General features: G+C 37.8%; 1 protein-coding gene across 3 annotated transcripts in view; it reads left to right on the top strand.

Annotated features, from left to right (window-relative positions):
* The first annotated feature begins 5,087 nt into the window (after positions 1 to 5,087).
* The window catches only part of LOC138033496 (microfibril-associated glycoprotein 4-like), a 43,471-nt gene continuing 29,453 nt past the window's right edge, over positions 5,088 to 19,105 (top strand). For 2 of the 3 annotated variants that reach the window (XM_068881245.1, XM_068881244.1), the window contains exons 1-2: positions 5,090 to 5,196; positions 5,318 to 5,396. In XM_068881245.1, coding sequence (XP_068737346.1) covers positions 5,103 to 5,196; positions 5,318 to 5,396 — 173 coding nt within the window. In that variant the 5' untranslated portion in view covers positions 5,090 to 5,102. Of the gene's footprint in view, positions 5,197 to 5,317; positions 5,397 to 19,105 lie in introns of all 3 variants that reach the window. The other variant, XM_068881248.1, reaches the window with a different exon arrangement.

Below are 19,105 nucleotides of genomic sequence, written 5' to 3'. Positions count from 1 at the left end.
TCGATTGAAACTCGCTCTATACGGCAAGCAATTCTCAAGCTAAATGGAGCACTCTGATTGCACTATTACCACGGAAACGGTGCATTTCTGTATTTTTTGTCTCTCCCTGGAAATTCAAGTGGAGCGAAAAACAAAAAGTTTTAAAAAGAGCAGAATTTCTTTATTTTTCATCACAACAGTACAATTACAGCAAGCGGACTTAGCGGTTATCTTCCAAAGGTCGCTGATGGAAGACAAAGAATTAATTAGGGGAATGTACTATTTATTTATCACCACACACAGTTGAAAGGCAAGAATTAATACCTCCTCCTTCCCGTCTTAAGCACGTTCTTCAGAACTGCTTTCAACTTTGCCCATCTCATGTGGCTGCAGTTTGTCTAGAAAAGAAAAACATCATTGATCATTAAAATGATTCTCTCAAAACCCTTGACGGAATCTCCCAGGGGCTCAAGAAATTCCGCGTCCTCACAATGAAAACCATTTGTTCTACACACAGTTGAAAAGTAAAGTAAAATGCATTCCTTCCTGCTAGAGGTCTCTTTTCTTTTACGTTCGCTGGGCTGACGAGTACAGGAAAAGAGACCTTTAACTCACTTTGATCCAACCGCTGTCCACGAGCTTAGACGGCATTGTTCAAAACGCACGACCCATGATATATTTGCCGACTGTGACTTGAGCCCACTGTTTCCCGCGCATTCCTTAAGTGAGACCAAAAGCAAAGTATGAGATGATGATTAGGTCGTTAAGTAACCGCCGCGCATGCTCAACACAGTGAGTTTCGACCATGGTTGAGGTCTCTTTTCGCGTACTTGTCAGACCAGCAAACGCAAAAGAAAAGAGATCTCTTGTAGCAGGGAAGATATAGATAATATTCATAATTTAAAATTAATAATCTGTCATTTCTTTAGGTACTGGCTGAACTGATCAACTGCTAAAGTTAAGCTCCATTATTAAAGGACTGATCTTACTTTTCATTGCTTAAAATTACTGGAGTAATTTAACTAATCCGACGCAAAATTTCCCATGCAGCACGGCGCATCTCTACCAAATTGAATTCTACATAAAATATGTGGAAATCGGGGACGACGACCTTGATATCTATTCTTAGATTATTATATATAGTACATATATATATATATATAGTATATATATATATATAGTATATATATATATATATATATATAGAGAGAGAGAGAGAGAGAGAGAGAGAGAGAGAGATAGAGAGAGAGAAAGTGTAGGAGAGAAACCCATATATATATATATATAGTACATATATATATATATATATATATATATATATATATATATATATATATATAATTTGTGATCCTTGACCAAACAGAATATTCTGATAAAATGCTTGGCCAGCTAGAAAACCCACTCCATTATGAAACATTAGATTCGGATTCTAGCATCAACTCCGTTCACAGCATCAGTAACTGGAGTAATAAGTGGCTACTCGAGGGACAAATCGATAAGGACATCGCTAACTGGGTTGTTAACAACAAACCTAAACCGGGCGAAGCCTTCGGCACAATTAAGACACATAAAGAAAGGAATCCCTTACGGTTAATTACATCTTGTTGCGGGACAGCTATTGAAAATCTTTCAGCTTTTACAGTATACTATCTCAAACCATTAGCTCAAAAGTTTCCCTCTTTTGTCAAAGATACAACTCATTTATTGCAAAAAATCGAAGATCTAAATAAGGATGGGCCATTCCCCAAAGGTACTCTTCTCGTTTCTTGGGACGTTGTCTCGATGTTTCCAAACATCGATAACAACTTGGGAATTAAAGCTGTTACCGATGCTCTCAATTCGCGTGAAATTCAGGTCCCATCCACTCCATGTATTGTTGAAGCTTTCAAGATCTGTCTTGAACACAACAATTCCAACTTTCAGGGCAAACATTTCCTACAAATTCATGGAACTGCTATGGGCCCGAAAAATGCTTGTAGTTACGCTGATTTAGCAATGGGAGTTATTGACCAAAAGGCTAAGTCCGGTACAATCAAACCCAGATTATGGTGGCGGTATAGAGACGACATTTTCGATCTATGGACGCAAGGTGCCACTAAACTTAATGATTTCACTGATTTCATTAATGCTTTATATCCCACCATAAAATTTACTGTAGAATCATCTGAAACCTCTCTCAACGTCTTAGATCTCACACTTTCATTGGTTGACGGGTATATTCAAACGGATGTATATTCTAAACCTACTGACCATCATATGTACTTATTACGTAACAGTGCTCACCCAAGGCATTGCACTAAGGCAATCCCATTTGGAGTTGCCACCCGGATTCGCAGAAACTTTTCAACCATTGAAAAATTTGACCAACGTAGTGATGAATACCAGACATATCTCGTTGAGAGAGGTTATAATCCAGCGGAAGTCAATAAGCAATTTTTAAGGGTAAAAGATCTACCCAGGGAGGACTTACTCGCCTCGAAACCGAAAGACAAAAAAATCGTCTTTCCTCTGGTAGTCGACTATAACCCTCATCTACCAAACATCAGCAAAATCATCAAATCATTTAGTCATCTTATCTATGAATCGCCATTGCTATCCCAGATTTTCCCAAAGGGGTCAATTATTCCTTCTTATCGAAGACCCAAAAACATAAAAGAGATTCTAGCAAGGCCTAAAAAAACCCATTACAGCAATAATACTCCCGTAGGATGTTTTAAATGTAAGAACAAATGTGATCTATGCAAACATTATCTTGTTGAAAATAAGATCTTTCACAGCGCCTGTACAGGCCGTTTTTATTCCATTAGACAGGATGTAAATTGTAGGTCGAAGAGTGCCATTTATCAACGAAGATCTCAAGAGGCAAACACAAGCAGTTTTAAAACGGACAGGTCTAGATAACATCAGAGTACACTATATCAATGGCTCCTCATCATCAAGAATATTCACGCCGCCCAAAGAAAAACAATGCTGCCGAGATCCCTGTGATACGTGCGGCTCTTCAACAAGAACTAACCAATGCCTAACAAAAAACTGTGTATACAAAATCAAATGCTCGCACTGCGACACGGTTTATATCGGTGAAACAAGTAGAACTATCGGATCCAGAATAAAAGAACATATCATAATGGTGAAACAGACCGTTTATTCACATTTGATCAACCATAACAAACCATCTATGCAAGATATCTCTTGGGGAATCCTCCACAGGAACATCCACGACATCCGCACGCGTAAAATCATTGAAGCGCTATACTAGAAATCCGCAAGCATGAGAAAGTTATCAATGGTTGCAATGGACGAGCTCTAAATCTAGATTAACACCATCAAATTAATGAGCTATTGTACTAAGTTTTTTACATAAACCAATCTTGTACTTATAACCTTCATTCACTGACGAAGCTCTAAACGGCGAAACGTTTGAAGTATTTAACCGATTAGAAACATATATGCCTCAAGAAGTTATTTCCTTATTACATATATATATATATGTACTATCTCGCCTTAGGACTAAATCTTTCATCAGTGAGGGCGTATTCATCTCTGATTATATTGTATAATAGTTTTACCAGGTTTAATTTGTACATATCCAATGGTGCATCCCATGATAGGTAAAGAAATATCCTCCCAGTCCTGCAGTGTAATGCACATTATGAGGACACTTTTAAATACCTCGATTGGGATCGAAATATATTTTTCAGCTGAATCGCTCAGCCTTCATCGCTCTGTTTAAAACTTATTAATAATTCCCGAGCGAAACACCCTCTCAGATCACCGATAAAACGTCACGTGCACGAGCTTTTAAGACTGATAAAACACTCCTCATAACAACTCTTTATATAAAGCATACTAAAGGGCATGGCATAGCATAGCTTGTTTTTCTTATATGCTAATATTCTCCCCCTCAGAATGGACTCCAGCGGGACGCGCTTTTTGTGGAATGTCTTTAAAGCCATTCAATAAATTCGTAGGTCGTTTTTTTATCCGGTCTAAAACTACTCGGCTTGGCCTCGATATAACACTCCTGGTTTTTTATTAAACTGAACTTTGAATGGAAGCGGTTACACAAAGCTAAGCTCTGTAACCACTCCTTCAAGTGTGGTTTTACACAGTTCTCTGAATTCAGTATCAGCCTTCAAGCACAGTCTTAAACGAGAACTTCACAAAAGATGTATGATCCAATTTTATTGTAATTTAGTGTTTTAGTCATTATTAAGTTTGCCTCAGTATAGGACGCTCTTTGAAAGCCCATAAAGGATGTACGTATGTTGTTTAACTAACCATTAATGTTGCTTTCTAATGAAAACTGCAAACCAAATGCTCTTAAGAAAAAGTAAATATTTCTCTGATATGAAAAATCCATGGGGGACTAAACAGACATTGCCGAAAATGCATTGGAAACAGATCTTAATAGCCTGAATAGTTATTATAAGCTAAGCACATATTAAACAAACACTCTCTTCGCACATAATGCACACGATGTTAGGAAGCTATAACCCAATTGTACAAGAGCCTAAGACTAGACTAATTGAGGGTTGGAACCATCAACAGATTTGTTCTATATTTTCTCGTTCCCAGGACCTTTCCGTTCGCTTTGGGATGGAGCTTAAGCGAAGGGAAAGGTCCTGCAAAAGTAGTTGCTTAATTTTCTGTAAGTCCTAGAAAAATAGTAGAGCACAATTGGCATAATAATTTGAATACAAGACATTTTTTATGAGCACCCTCTGAAACTGTAAACATATATCGCATATAAATACAAAGAGAGATCCAGTTTAAGAAAATGTTAAATAATTAATGAATTAGGTAAATTGAAATAACACATTTTTGAATCACTACTAAAAGGTAATGTAACAAAATGACAATTCCTCACGCAAAGAACGTTGTCACGATAGAAACGAAACGATAGATAAAAGCAATGATCGCGCAACAAAATTCCTTTTAAGAAAAAGTTAAAACGATGCCAACGAAAAAAATAAGTAAATAAATTGATTGATAAATAAGAGTTTAGGACACATGAAAACTCACACATTTCTAGAAAGGAATGGATTCGCGGTACTTTCATAAGCCCGTCAAAGTTACCGAAAGGGAGAGTTTTTTAAAGTCAAATTTTCACCTTCATCCTCATGCCCCAATCCACTTTTTACTTTGGTGACGGTATGTTTGTATTAGAGAAAAGGAGTTTTTGTGAAAAAATTTTGAGGGCCTTCTCCAGACTAAGTAAATATTAGTTGTAATTTATATTATTTCGTAACATTGAGACAAAGAGGGATTGAAAAACATGCTACTAAGTGGCCTTAATTGAAGCTCTCCCTCATTGATGGTACTGAAATAAATTCAGTTTCAGCAGTGAAGCGCTTCCAGAATAGCCAAGTCAGGCCCGTGTTCAGATTAAAGTCCATCGTTCACCTTTGTGGAAGGTAAGAGCCTTAGAAATTTCTTTTTTCTCATCTATACTTGAGCTTAGGTTTTGGTTAAAGCTGGTTAAAAGGACTTAATATTGTAAAAGATAACAAATATGAAAAGAAAATGATCTTTGCTTTCAATTTATCGCACCTTGATAACCAAAGCTAACTGACCTAGGGTTGCAAAAATAAGCGAATAGGGACAACATTTCCGCGCGAAAATATAACTTTTAATCGGTCACCAGACATGATGTAGGTTAGAGCTTCTTTACACACAGAATAATTCGCCTGAACGCTTCCAACGATCGCGATATTTTGATGCAGCAATAGAGAAATTCGTCTTGTCTGGGAAACGTGTCGTAATCATGAATGAACATTGATCTTCTCAAAAGTCACACGTCTTCTTATAGCCATGACTTTTTATCCTCTCTTCAAAGTTGCTATCTTACATGTTTTTAAAAATTCCGCGTAAAGGCGATCTCTATGAAGCAACGATGATGGCTACTGCAATCGCCACGCGACAAAACAAGAATATCATTGGTTAAAAAGGGAAAAACAAGAATATCATTAGTTAAAAAGGGAAAAACAAGAATATCATTGGTTAAGAAGAGAAAAACAAGAATATCATTGGTTAAAAAGGGAAAATAGGGACTTAAAGATCTACGACGGCGACATCGACGAAAGGGTCACCTCGAAATATAATTCTTCTCTGTCGTAAGTCTTTTACGATTATTCCATCTCGTTCACGTCGCACAATGTGGGCGAATCATCCTAAAAATAAATTGGTACGAGCAGGTTTCAGAGTAAAATAGAGGATGGAAGGTTTGCATTTGTACACTCACATTGTTGTAAAACCTCAAATTTGGTGATTTGATGTCGTCGTACCAGAGTACCGCAAAAATATGTGCTAAAACGCGTGCCGCTCGTGCAGCATGATTATTTCTCCTCTTTTAAGCGACCGCTGACGTATTTTTTGGGGTGCGTTGCTAAGGATGTAATGGTTAAGTAATTTGAGAGAGTTTGGCATTATTTTGGTCAGATGCCAACTTTTGTAAGCCAATGACCCTAAATATGACGTCATCATGCCACGCCCATGGTCACGTGAACAATGAAAGAAAACTCTAAATTTGTCTCCGTGCTACGCAATTTGGGTATTTAATCGATGGTTTGATATTTTGTATTCGATTTTGCATCCAGCCAAGCATGGTTTTCTTTTATTTTGAAAAATGTTCTTTTTAAAGACATAAACGATACTGAAATACCCATAACTTTTTCAAAAAAGATGATTTTAAAAAATCAATGCTTAGCTATATTCTGTATTTGGGGGTGAAACGTGACATGTAAAAAAAAATTAATTCAATTTAAAACCGCCGGAAATTTAGCTTTTTTCTCAAACCGGAAGTCAGTTCGTTTACGCATGCGCAGTTGATCTTAGAACGAGCGAAAGGAAGGGCGAGGAAAAACCTTCGATGGAAACAACAGTTTGTGCGGTGTCTTTTGCTTGTGAGTGGGCTTTCCCTTCAGCTCATGATATGATGACGTAAGTTACCAGAAGTAATATTTCACTTCCTTAGCAACGTGCGAAAAATACGTCTGTGGGCCCTTAACCAATGATATTCTTGTTTGGTGGGGTAGTAGCCAAAACGCGGGGCCGGGGCCGGGGTTGGGGTCGGGATGCCTTTACTTTTTCCCATTTTTTTTTTGTTTCAATTTTTGTCGTTATTCTCCTGTACTGTTGTTTTCGAATTTCCGGCATCTGTCCTTCACTTATGGTGGAAATTAGTCAAAAACATTAAGGAATTTACAGAAGCTACGAAAGTTCTTAAGGGACATCTTAGTTTTTTTTCTCGAAATCAGACTTTGCTTTTTTTAATTTTTTTATTTTTTTTGTGGTTTTTTAAAATCGAAGTTGGTTTTTGCGAGCATCTGACTTAGTCTTTCCGAAAATCGGAGTTTGTTTTTCGAAATTAAGATAATTTCCGAAAATGCTGAAATTGGAGTTTATGAAATATACGCCAACTGCCAGAAACACTGAAGACTCGCTGATCTCCACACTTTAAAACAGCATTGCAATGTTTACTTCTTGAGAAAAAAAAAAAAAACAGGATGCTCGTCACACAGTCATGCAACGTTTTCATTTGCTCGTTTGCTCGTGTTGATGTCATGTTGTTGTCTGTCTTTACTAGATACGGTTTCTAGTAAAGCCAGAGTCGCACGTTAACTTGCTAGTCAATTCTATTCGGACGTCACGGAATCGAATCCAATATAACTATAAAAAAAAACAGAACAACATTGAAAACAATTTTGCGCAAACAAGCAAATGAGAACAATGTGTGACGACTATCGTGGAACTGTGGCTATGTTCTGTTTCGTTTTAATTGTATTGTGGAGGTTTTATCGAAGTAAACATTAAAATGTGGTTTTAAAATGTGGAGCTCAGCGAGTCTTCAGTGTCTCAAGGACCGGAGTTAGCGTATATTCCCCACAAAAACTCCAATTTTTAAACAGAGTTAACTGAATAGAGTGTAATGTGAAGTGCTAGATTTCTATCCCATATGAACCATGTGAGCGTTAGCCCTACTGATGGAAATGGGCCCACAGAAGGACAGAGAAAAATTCTCTTAATTTCGAAAAACAAACAAAGATGTCTCTTTCGTAGTTTCCGTATGTTCCATATTTTTTTGACGAATTTCCACCATATATAACGTTACAGGAGAATAACGTCAAAAATTGAAACAAAAAAATTTGGAAAAAAAAGACACCCCGACCCCGACCCCGACCCCGACGCCAACCCCGGCCCCAGTCCCAGCCCCGGCCCCGCGTTTTACCACGTCGTAGCACGCATTTTAGTATTTTTGGTAGATTTCTTTCCCGTTTTCTCTGGCAAAAAAACGTTAGCATATAACAGCTAGTGAATCGTTTTCTTCTCCATCTTTTCTTTCTGGTCGCTCGAACCAATCCAAATGTAGGATACATGACACAAAAGTAACAACGTGAACAACAAAGAGATAGCTATCACGAAACACTCACTTATAGTTTGATTTGGCGTTTTCACTGATGTCGTTTCGTTGGCCCCATAGTTGTCTCTGATATTTGGCTTATACCTTGTTCAGTTATAAATGACCGATGTGAAAGATGAATTTTGAGTTCCGAGGTCCCCATACCCCCCTCATCTGATCGCGAAACCACCAGCTTAATGAATCTCTTTCCGTCTAAAAGTTTACTATAATTTCTACTCAGTTGATGTAAAATTTAAGTTCTTCAGTACGCCCTCGTTTCAAAGATAATACCAGATTTAATTCTTAAAACATACTTGGCATTAAAATAAAAGCTAATTCAGTTGCACAATACGCTCGTATGTTAATTCATTACAATGAAGGATGGAAATCATAATCTTGGATCATTGAATCAATCTCTCAGATAAAATCTGAGCGATTCTTTTTCGTATCCTCTGAGATAGTTAAATACTTAACAAAACCATTAAAAAGAAAACGGTTGAGCATCGAAGTTTCCAGCTTGTAGCACTCTTCACTTTGCAAGCTATTCTTACTATACAAGTTGGTGACTTTGATGTTGTCCTCTTCAAGTATTGTTTTACTCAAAGCTAAGAGCTTGAACCTAATTCGAGAGAGTCGAAGTAAAAGATGGGAAAAATAGTATTACTTGTTGTTCAAATACCTTCAGTGATTCCTTTATCGTAACGGATGTTGAATATTTCACCTTGGATGTCCATGGCCACGCCATTTTGACTTCAATAAAATTCCTTGCTAACAGAAGAACGGCAACCTTGACTCAAAACGCCTTTGACAAATCCTTCCATAACACATTACTTAAATTTGGTTCTCATTTCTTCTGGACAAAGGTCAGAGAGATGTAATTTTTATCGTTTCAGTTCACCATGATGTTTCTTGAGTTGGAGCGTGGCAGAAAAAAAAAGCCCGTGTAATTAAGGCTCATTTAGAATTCAAACGAAAATGCTCCAGAATTCTACAACGTACTTTGTTTTCCTTCAAATATAAAATATTAATTGTTCTACTAGAAACTGTACTACAGTTGTAATGGGAAGCTATTATGTGTGGTTCGAAACCTGGTTCTTTCAATAAGAAACTTCGCTCCAAAATAAACGTTCAAAGAATGAGATGACATATGAAAGGAATCATATCACGGAATCACGTTTACACACGGATGGCACGATGTAGTCTCTCTATCTCTCCCTGTTTTTTGACTAGGGCAGGCATAATGTAGAATGGATTTTCTGCAAGAGGTTGCCACACTTGAAAAAAGTTCGGATCGATTTTTCGGGGGATAAAGAACCATGATTTACTTGCCCCGATTAGGGAGTCTTTTTTTAACCATTTCTGACTGAAAAAATCGCTACGTTCTTTGATATACCAAGGATAATTGAGAATCTACGAAAACCAATCTCGTTTGGAAAGGTGGTTCTTTCCATTAAATCTCCGTATTTTGTTTTTCTAGCATTTTAAACTCGCTTTACTTGACTTTAAGCTGTAAAAAAGCCAGTCGGGTACAAATGGAGATCGATGGAAAAGCTTCTAAAATCTCGTAATCTTTTATTTCTTGAGAGGTGCTGTGTAATGTGCTGTGAACATACTAGATACTGTGACGTGCTGATCACCTAAGATGAGAAGAAATTTTATCGTTTCACATCTTTCAAAATGACAATTTTCCCAACACGACCTTAGATGGCACAGTGCTACCAGGTAACAGCAACTCTTGCAAGTGGCACGCAATAACATCAAAGAACAATATTACATTGCAAAGGATCATCCTGCGATAGGATGACATTAGGGAGGGGCCATTCAGTTTAAGAATTGACGGGAAAGGGATTTGGTCAATAGACCTTTTCGGCTTGTACATTTTGTTTTCCCAATACAGATCATGTGATAATACTCAGGAGGTTTGGTCTTTTGTTTTGTTCATTAAAATGAGGGCGTGCAAGCATGAATAATATTAATAGTTAAGTGAACTTTTTGGAAACTTGAGTTTTTGAAATTCAAATTTGCCATTCAAGTGTATTAATAAACTTATTATTATTATTATTATTATTATTATTATTATATTCTGGAATATTTCTCTGCCAGTTCAGCTTCTTACAACGATCCGTGGAATTTCAGGATAAGTGTTGGACGTAAACATTTGACGATAAACTTTCATTTTCTCTTCTACACCGTTTATACCCGTCCGGTTGAATAGCCCACTTTCGATATATTAAAATTCAGTTCGAAACAAAAGGCATCATCTCGAGGCTCTGGGGAATAAACTCATACAAATCCTTATATTTATTCCCCAGAGCCTCGAGATGATGCCTTTTGTTTCGGACTGAATTTCAATATATCGAAAGTGGTCTATTCCAAGATGGTTGCTACCCAATTTACTTCCTGAACGAGATGCTTCCGTGAAGCATACACTGGGTTGCCCGTGGTACGTGTTACAGAAAATCAGAAGGCACTGAATTGTGTGGTATTGAAATACAGCATTCCAGTCTCTGAAGAATAACAAATAAAAGAGAAGCGAGAAACTTTGGCTTCTGGGCTGACATGTTGATAATTTTCAAGTTCCCTCACAACTTCTTTTCACCACAAGTGTGCCCTCTGAGCATCTGACAGTTTTGTAATACTTAAGTTCACTGAAGTTAAACCCTGTTCGGCGGGGTTAGTGTCAGGATGGGAGACCAAAACAATAAACCCCTCATTAATACTATTAACGCTAACAAATGCGAACTCAGCAAGGTACAGATTTTGTTAGCTTGCTTTATGCAAAACAAATATTGATGCAAAAGCAAATAACTATTGATACACAGTTTTCAGAAAGAGCAGAAGGAAGTTTCCGGGACGGTCGATCGAGAATAAAATATTTACGACATGAAAACAACATTAATTTTGAACCGTGAATATAGAATATAAAAAGTTACGATCAGCGACAAACATTTTGGGAGATTTTTGCTACGTTCAGATAAATCGCAAAATCGAAAGTGACATGGCCGGAATTCAGCGGGCGCCGTGATTACGTTACCACGGCATGTTTACTCGCCAAACAGTGAAGCATCTGTGTCAAATGATGGCAAGATACCGGGTTTTCGTAAGTTTCTTTTTCTGTCAAGTGTTATAAAGTTTGATAATGAAATGAGCGAAGTCAAAACAAAGATCACAATCGCCCAAACACTTGAGGGTCGACCATTGTTTCTGCTAAGTCAAAAATTTACTCTCCAAGACAAGGTTATTTATCACCAGGTAATTCCGACATTTTGGAAATAGCAGCTACTTTATTATTCGTCGGCGTCATAATTTTTTGCTGATTTTGGGGCTCATTTTGTTGAAACTCAAGCACGCTTCCAACAGACCTGTTTATTTTCGTGAGCAATACTACAAATATCCTCCCGTATCACATTTCAACCTTAAGCTCGAAAATTCAATACATGATATGATAATTCACAAAGGCAGAAAATATCACGGAATCCTTTTCCAGCGAAACATTTTATTGAAACAAACAACATAAGATGCACTACAACGCCATCCGCGTTGCAATGACTTTCGACGCCATTGCTGGTTAACGAGATTAACAAACTCACGAGGCAAAATGTATATTTATATTTAATTAAGTTAGCACAACAGAAAGACGCTAACCTCATTTTGACACGAAAATGCTTTACTATTGCCATAAAAACTATCCAGTTAAGCACGCATATTATGAAACATGATGAATTCATAAAGGCCACCTTTTCCAGCGAACAATTTTTTGAAACAAACAACATATTTGCTATTAGACGCAAAAACCCCTTCGTATTTCATTACGTGCGTGAAGAGAAAATACTCAATCGTGTCAAATATGCGCAATATTACAACAAACTAAACTTCCAGGATCAAACCGTTTTCATGAAGTACCTTTTCCTTGAATAATGAAGCACAAAATAGACGACAAGCTTTCTTTCAAATAATTCTTGGCTGTCACATTTCCAATTATTTTTTTTACCTGTAGACTGTGCAGAGTTGATCACAGATCCACTTAAGGTGTTCGATTCGTTCTCTGTCTTTGTTGAACCCATAAGTTACCAGAGAATTTTCCATTTGGTTTCAGTGTTCTACATAAGAGCACACTTGGTAAAATATTTGAAATGCAGCTCACTTTCATTTCGGCTCGACGGGCGATAGATTGTTGTCGAAGTCCATTACTCGTCGCTTCTAAGATCCCACCGCCTCTCTTGTTCAATATCCAATTGACTTGCCATTATTGAGCTTCATAAGGGTATATTTTGTTCAAAGATCCACTAAAACGCCATTCCCGTTACATGACTTTCGACGCCATTGCAGGTTAAGTTTATCATTCTACTGTGTCCACCAGAGAAATCTACGCATTTCCACTACCCTCTCTATCCTAAGAAAATACGAGCAGAAAGCTCTATGCACAAAGATACCACTTAGCAGGGGAGCGACAGGCAAGACTTTTACCGACACGGAAAAAAATAAAACGACGAAACGATACAGAGATTCCGACTGGGTTTGGCAACCCAGTAACAAATGGGAATGATAGCGAAATTCACATCTACATCTACATGTTCCAGCACTCGGCAAAGTCCCTTTTTTTGACTTGTGCCTGTTTCTGCTTAGGTGGCCTCATACTGAGTGTAAATTAAACTGCTTGAAATATGGCTTTGCACTGATTCGCCAAACCATTCAAGTCTAAATATTTCCTGAAGTTGTCCATGACTTAGACGACGCCCAGAAATGTGGTCGAAAAAGACTCAGTTGAATGGTTTGGCGAATCAGTGCTTCCCCATTTTGAATAGGGTCGCCTTCTTTATTTTTCTATAAAACAATAAACTGAAGAACTTTGAAAGCATTGAGAGCTATATCATCAATTAAAACTGACATTTTTTCTGCTTCGCCTAATTTTGAATGGGTTTGTGTTTCTCAAAATCTATCCTAAAAATAGGGTCGCCTTTGTGTTTTAATTTTAATTAAGGCAATGCGCGTCATAAAATTAATTTGTTTTTAACCAAAATTTCCCAATAAATAGAGATCGCCTTCTTGGTTTTTTCGTAGTTTTACAGAGCTGCTTGCTGCGACTACACTGGTAAACACTGACTGAAGAGCCGCTTCTAAGACACTGTTGGTAAGTGATGCTTGTGTTTGAAGTTAAGTAGAGAGAGAGAGAGAGTTCAGAGAGATTTAACATAGATGCGTACAAGGTTATGCAGGAACTGATACAACGTGAAGAACAGTCGCTCAGTTTTCTGTATTTTGTCTTTTCAACTGTCGCTTAACAATGTTTGTTACCAAGGTTGACCGAAATCGTTTTTGAAGCTACTTCTGGCCGGAAGTTTGGTAAACATCTTGTTGCTGGAAATGAATGCTCTGTTATTTTTATTGTTTCCTAGGTTGAACATGGACCGTCTTAGTTTCATCTTCTCGTTGCTGTTAATCGTTTCGGTTACTGCTACTCTTGGATCTGTAATCAAGGCAAAGAATGCAAATGGAGAGGTAAACCTACAAAGAAAAATGGACGTATGTTATTGTCTATGATCAAAATTTTTGCTTGTAGTATTCTGAGATGTCTCTCTTGAAATTTCCATGGCAGTTTTGGTCCTTTTTACACCATGCATGACCTTCGAATGGTAACATTAAAATGAGAAAATATACAAGCGCATGAAATGCTTCAACAAATCAGTTTGTTATTTAGAATCTGGCATTTGGCCATGCTGAAACCGGCTTTGCGTAAACAATTTTGAGTGAGAAGTCAAATTGAATCGGCCACAATTTCTTTGAAATACTCAAGTTTACATGTTTGCATGTGAAAATTTTCAAGCCTTTTAAAGGTTGCCGGAAAAAAGGCTGCACATGGGTAAGACGAAGCCGGGTATTATTTTCCCTTTGCATAAATATAAATAAATAAATAAATAAATAAATAAATAAATAAATAAATAACCTTTACTTACCCTCGGCAGTGTGACGCATAAATTTGAATAAAAAATACTTTATACATCCTTAGCCTAGTACTTATGTTTCCAAACAAAGGATTTTTCACGTGAATGTACATGTAAGACTTAGGATGTATAAGTATCGTTATTGAAATTTAGGAACCATTCATGAGTGCTTACATAAGAAGGTATTAAAAAAATGAGGTGACCTTTTTTTTGGCACATAGGAACTTGAGGCCTTTTCGAAGCGATCTCATGACGCTGAGGCAGAATTGAAGGGAGAGATGAGCTCGAGAGACGAAGACAGCGAAATGTCCAAGCTAGGTAAATTATATATAGTAGCTGTAATTAATATATGGACAAACACATGAAATGCATTTCATTAATAATTGTGCGCCGAATGTGGGTCAAAACTGAATGTCAGTTGGAGCATTTAATAATTAAAAAGTTGAGCTATTCTTACCAAGATGTCTGATTCGCGCAGTGAAAAGTGGTGATCAGGGACCCATTCTGTATACAACTGCTGTTAATCTATCAGAATCGGTCTGAAAAAGCTTAAAGCACATTTACAGAATAGTACAGACGAAAAAAGGTTAAAACTTTTCCAGAAGCTTAAGTTGCAACTCTAGCTAGGGTAGCCCTCTGAAGATAACAGTAAAGCAACGGTCTGCCCCCACACGTGAAAATCAGGAGCCGACGATAACTTAGGAGTAGTTTAAGACTGAAACTTTTATCACTAGGAGAATAACAAGTGAGAGTATTTGATCTGTGGATTTCTTCAAATCTTTACTAACCTCTCTTATGCTTCCCTGGGTATGCACCTCTTCTGATAAGGTTTGAACAAGATCTTGATTTCGGTTCTTAAAAACTGTGCAAAGGTTATGCTATGATGAGACTAACCAGTTTATTTAATTTACAACTTACAGTTGGTGTGCCAAGAGGTCTTCATGAACGCTCAGTCTACATTACCATTGAAAACCACAGTGGCTATCCCTGGAAAAATCCTTCTACCGATTTCCAGTCTGGCACTAATGATAATGACGCGCTTTAATGTTCGGAATGGTAAAAGTGAATTTTGTAAATGTAGAGGCGCGTTGGTATAGTAGTAATCACGCTTGAACTTTAGTATTGGTTGTTGTAAGATACTACGTAACACAATATGCCCAAAATGACCATTTCTCTTTGGTAGGCATACATCAAACGCTTTTCTGATAAAATTCTTGCTTAAATACTCCTGCACCTTTTCAAGTCAAATGAATGCTTGTTTTGTTACATTTCCCGAAAGATATTCCCGTTTATCAGAATTGAATAGTCTCTTGAAAAGAGCTGAGATTTTATGTTATATCCAGTAGTAAGGAAATCAAAACAGTCACTCAGTTCAGAACGCAATTTTCTATTGTCTATTTATTTACTTATGCACTATCAATTTAATTTTCGTAGAGGTTTTGGAATAATACCACTATTCATAATTACTGTAGCATTCTTTTTTACCATCTCGACGTAAAGGTACAAAATTGTAAGTTCTTAACATGTTTTCTAAACTCACAGGTTGTGTCGCGCTTTTGAAATGTTTAACGTCTATTCTGATATTACGGAATTTCAAACATGAGTATTGAAGCATCTGCAACTAAGTGTGTATGTATCTGAAGTAGGAGGAGGAAAGCAAACCTAAATATAATCCTTCAATGGACTTACGGAAGATGTGAACGAATGTCTTCCTTGGAACTGTATTTCCTTTATAGTCTAAACTTTTCTGTAAGGGAACGGTCTGCTTGTCAAAAGAGCATTCTTTGTGCCTAAAGTGAAAGGTTTTTTCCTACAGGTAGAGCCGTGCGGGACTTTGAAGTTCGTAACGGTGATGGAGCCACTACTGGGACCTCTGGAGTCTTCGCCTACCGCATTCCACGCATCAAAAAGACACTTGCTGTGATGTGGATGTCTGTTCCTGGGGAGGGATATGCGTGGAATGTGAAGCTGTACGACGGACGCAACACGGCCGACTCTACTATGTACCATGAGCTGCACGAACACCCCTTCGGTCCAGATGTTAAGGGTACGAAAAACCTCGGTTCTCGACTAAATTGTGAGGGCTTTATGACCAGCTCTTTTAGAGCTACGTTGGTTATTACTGTTACCAATGGACGTTATTGAAGGCCATGTAAACCAGTATGCTTGCATAACTAGCTCGTAAAACCGATTTTAAGGATCGCCTAACAGGCCAGTGTGCTGCGTAGTAAGTTTAGTGAGAGGCTTAGAGTATGGAAATGAAATCCTAAAGTACAATAAAGCAAACAAACTATTACTGCGCAGTGTGCTGTGTACTGATTTGTCATAGTAAATAAGGAACTGTATTGTGTTTATTTCATGATAAGTCTATTATCATCTTTAACCTGCTTATATTATTCCTTCATGCAAAAATGATTACTATAAAAAGTTGCAAAACAAATATTAATTATAAGATAAATCTGCATTATACAATACATAGTTTTCTTCAAAAACAAGTATTATATCCATAGATATGATATGACATAAAATAAGTCGTGGTAATGACTTCATGGCTGGTATTTTACACTGCACTAGCATAAATTAACTGAAATATCATGTTTATCATGTGTGATATTAGGTAGTTTATTACACCGCAAATCAAGCACGACTTGATGGAGACAAGAAATACGAGTTACATACAATTGTTGTCAAAATACCTGTTAAGCATTCGTTGTAAAACACCTTGAAATTTTCTTCCTCGATCGAGTGTCCTGCACGCCATTTTGTAATCATCAGCTAAACCCTTTGATAACATGATATAGACGGAACCTCGAACATAACGACCTCCATTAAACATCTCTCCAACATGGGAATCATTTCTTCAGGAAAAAAAAGCCACGAAAATGGGGTAAATCTCGAAAATTGTGTTTCGCCTTAGCGTTTCTTGAGTTTGAACGTGGCAGGAAAAAAACTGCATAATTTAGAATTAATTAGCAATTCAGCCAGAATACGAATTCCTCCGGCATGTTGTTTCTTTTCAAATGTAAATTTGAAGCCATTTGGAAGAGAAAGTACGTTTTTACCTTATCCAATGAACACAGACAATAAGAGATCGTCCTTCTAATAAGACACGGAAGAAATATTTTTCTCCTCGTGGCCCCCTTGTGTAGCAAGCTAATTATGTATTATTACCACTTATGCCATCGAACGATGCCATGAACGATCTTCCTGTATTTCATCTTTTAGCCTAAAAACTACGAATCACTTTGAGAGATTTATGGATGACATCTTGCGTATCCAGCAACATGGCAGTTGGAGAAAATGTTATCGTGAACAAAGTGTAGTTCGCACCCTTCACCTTCAGTGTTACCTCTTCCCATTTCCCTCTTTTCATGCATTCTTTGTCCTTTTAAAGTTTGACGCATGCGCAGTGCGTTAAATTGCTCATGCAAAGCTCAAATTTCACTCCAAAATTCGGTTTCGGATCAAAAGCATCGTGACCAGTAAAAGAAATTACTATAATATTGTTATTTTCAGAAAGAGCGCTGCAACGACTGATATGACAACAGTGTAGACATGTTTTCACTCACGTGATCGACGGCCATATTGATTTACTGAAATGAAAGAAAGAATTTGCATAACCAAAGAATTCAATTGAAGTAGGGTTATATTGGTATTGACCTCTTTAGCTTGTACGTCTTGTTTTCCCATTTCTGGATTGTAAACCTGGCCCCAAAACCACTCGTTCACACCTCCATCTTTTTATTATTTTCCGCCGCTTACAAAACCGCCGACAGCTTTTTAAAGCAGACTACTACCGTGTGACTGACTCCTGCACACACCACGCCGCAGAGTCTCCCAAATTGGACATTCAATGTTGAATGAAGTGAGAGCGGAGGTTTTAATTGCCCATGTTGTCGTGCAATAGTACTTTGTTTTAGATAATTTCACGAAAATTGCGTGCGTGTCCCAATTAATTCGTCAATAAATTTATAATTCCTCCTAATTTGAAATAAACATATATGCATGTTTTCTTTCGTAATTAGTGCATCCCGTTGTCCTTACTAGAACCGAGAGGACTAGTGTACTGGTGTGAATGGTGCGCCAAAATGGCATTGTTTTTTTCTTTTCGAAATCAGAACCCACGTTTCATCAAGTACCTTAAGCGATATGCGGATCTAGCTAAGGTTAAGCTTTTGGAGTTAGGCCCCTTCATAGCCATGAAATGATCGGTGAGACAAACCATGGTCTACAACAGAGAATGCGCTCTAGTAATGAAAATGGGCCCTTCCGCCGTAAGCCTTCTCCTCTCCCCTGTCCCTCACCTCACAGGTGTTCTATGGCCTTTCAGGGGTGGGATGAGAAATGACCCCGATATTGGTCGGTCAATTCTTGATTGGCTATCGTCTTATGCGCCGATCAAATCGAAACTTCAACCCCCCCCCCCCCTCCCCTTCCCTGGGCAAACCCCGGCAATCTGACTGCCTTCTGTGCCCGGGGAGTGGAGAATTTGACCTTTGCCTGCGTGGGGTGGGGAAAATTGAACCGGAAGAATCAGGTTTGAAGTGAGTTTTTTTTGGGGCGACGAAGTCGTTAAGAGCCAAAAAACACGTGTTTCAACGAGATGGAAGAGTTTAAAGGAAGAGATACAGCATCTGTGAGTTGGGAACAGACAGACAAATCCGACGACAGGGTAGGGCATTTGAACACTATTTTGGCCCGAGGGGGGGGGGGGGGGTGCTGAAGTTTCGAGTTGATCGGTGCATTACTCTAAAGCGAATTTAAAGCCCTTAGGATGAATTTG

This window comes from Montipora capricornis, chromosome 14 (assembly GCF_036669925.1).
Source record: "Montipora capricornis isolate CH-2021 chromosome 14, ASM3666992v2, whole genome shotgun sequence".
Classification (NCBI taxonomy): Eukaryota; Metazoa; Cnidaria; class Anthozoa; order Scleractinia; family Acroporidae; genus Montipora; species Montipora capricornis.
This window is presented reverse-complemented; position numbering and strand designations above follow the sequence as displayed.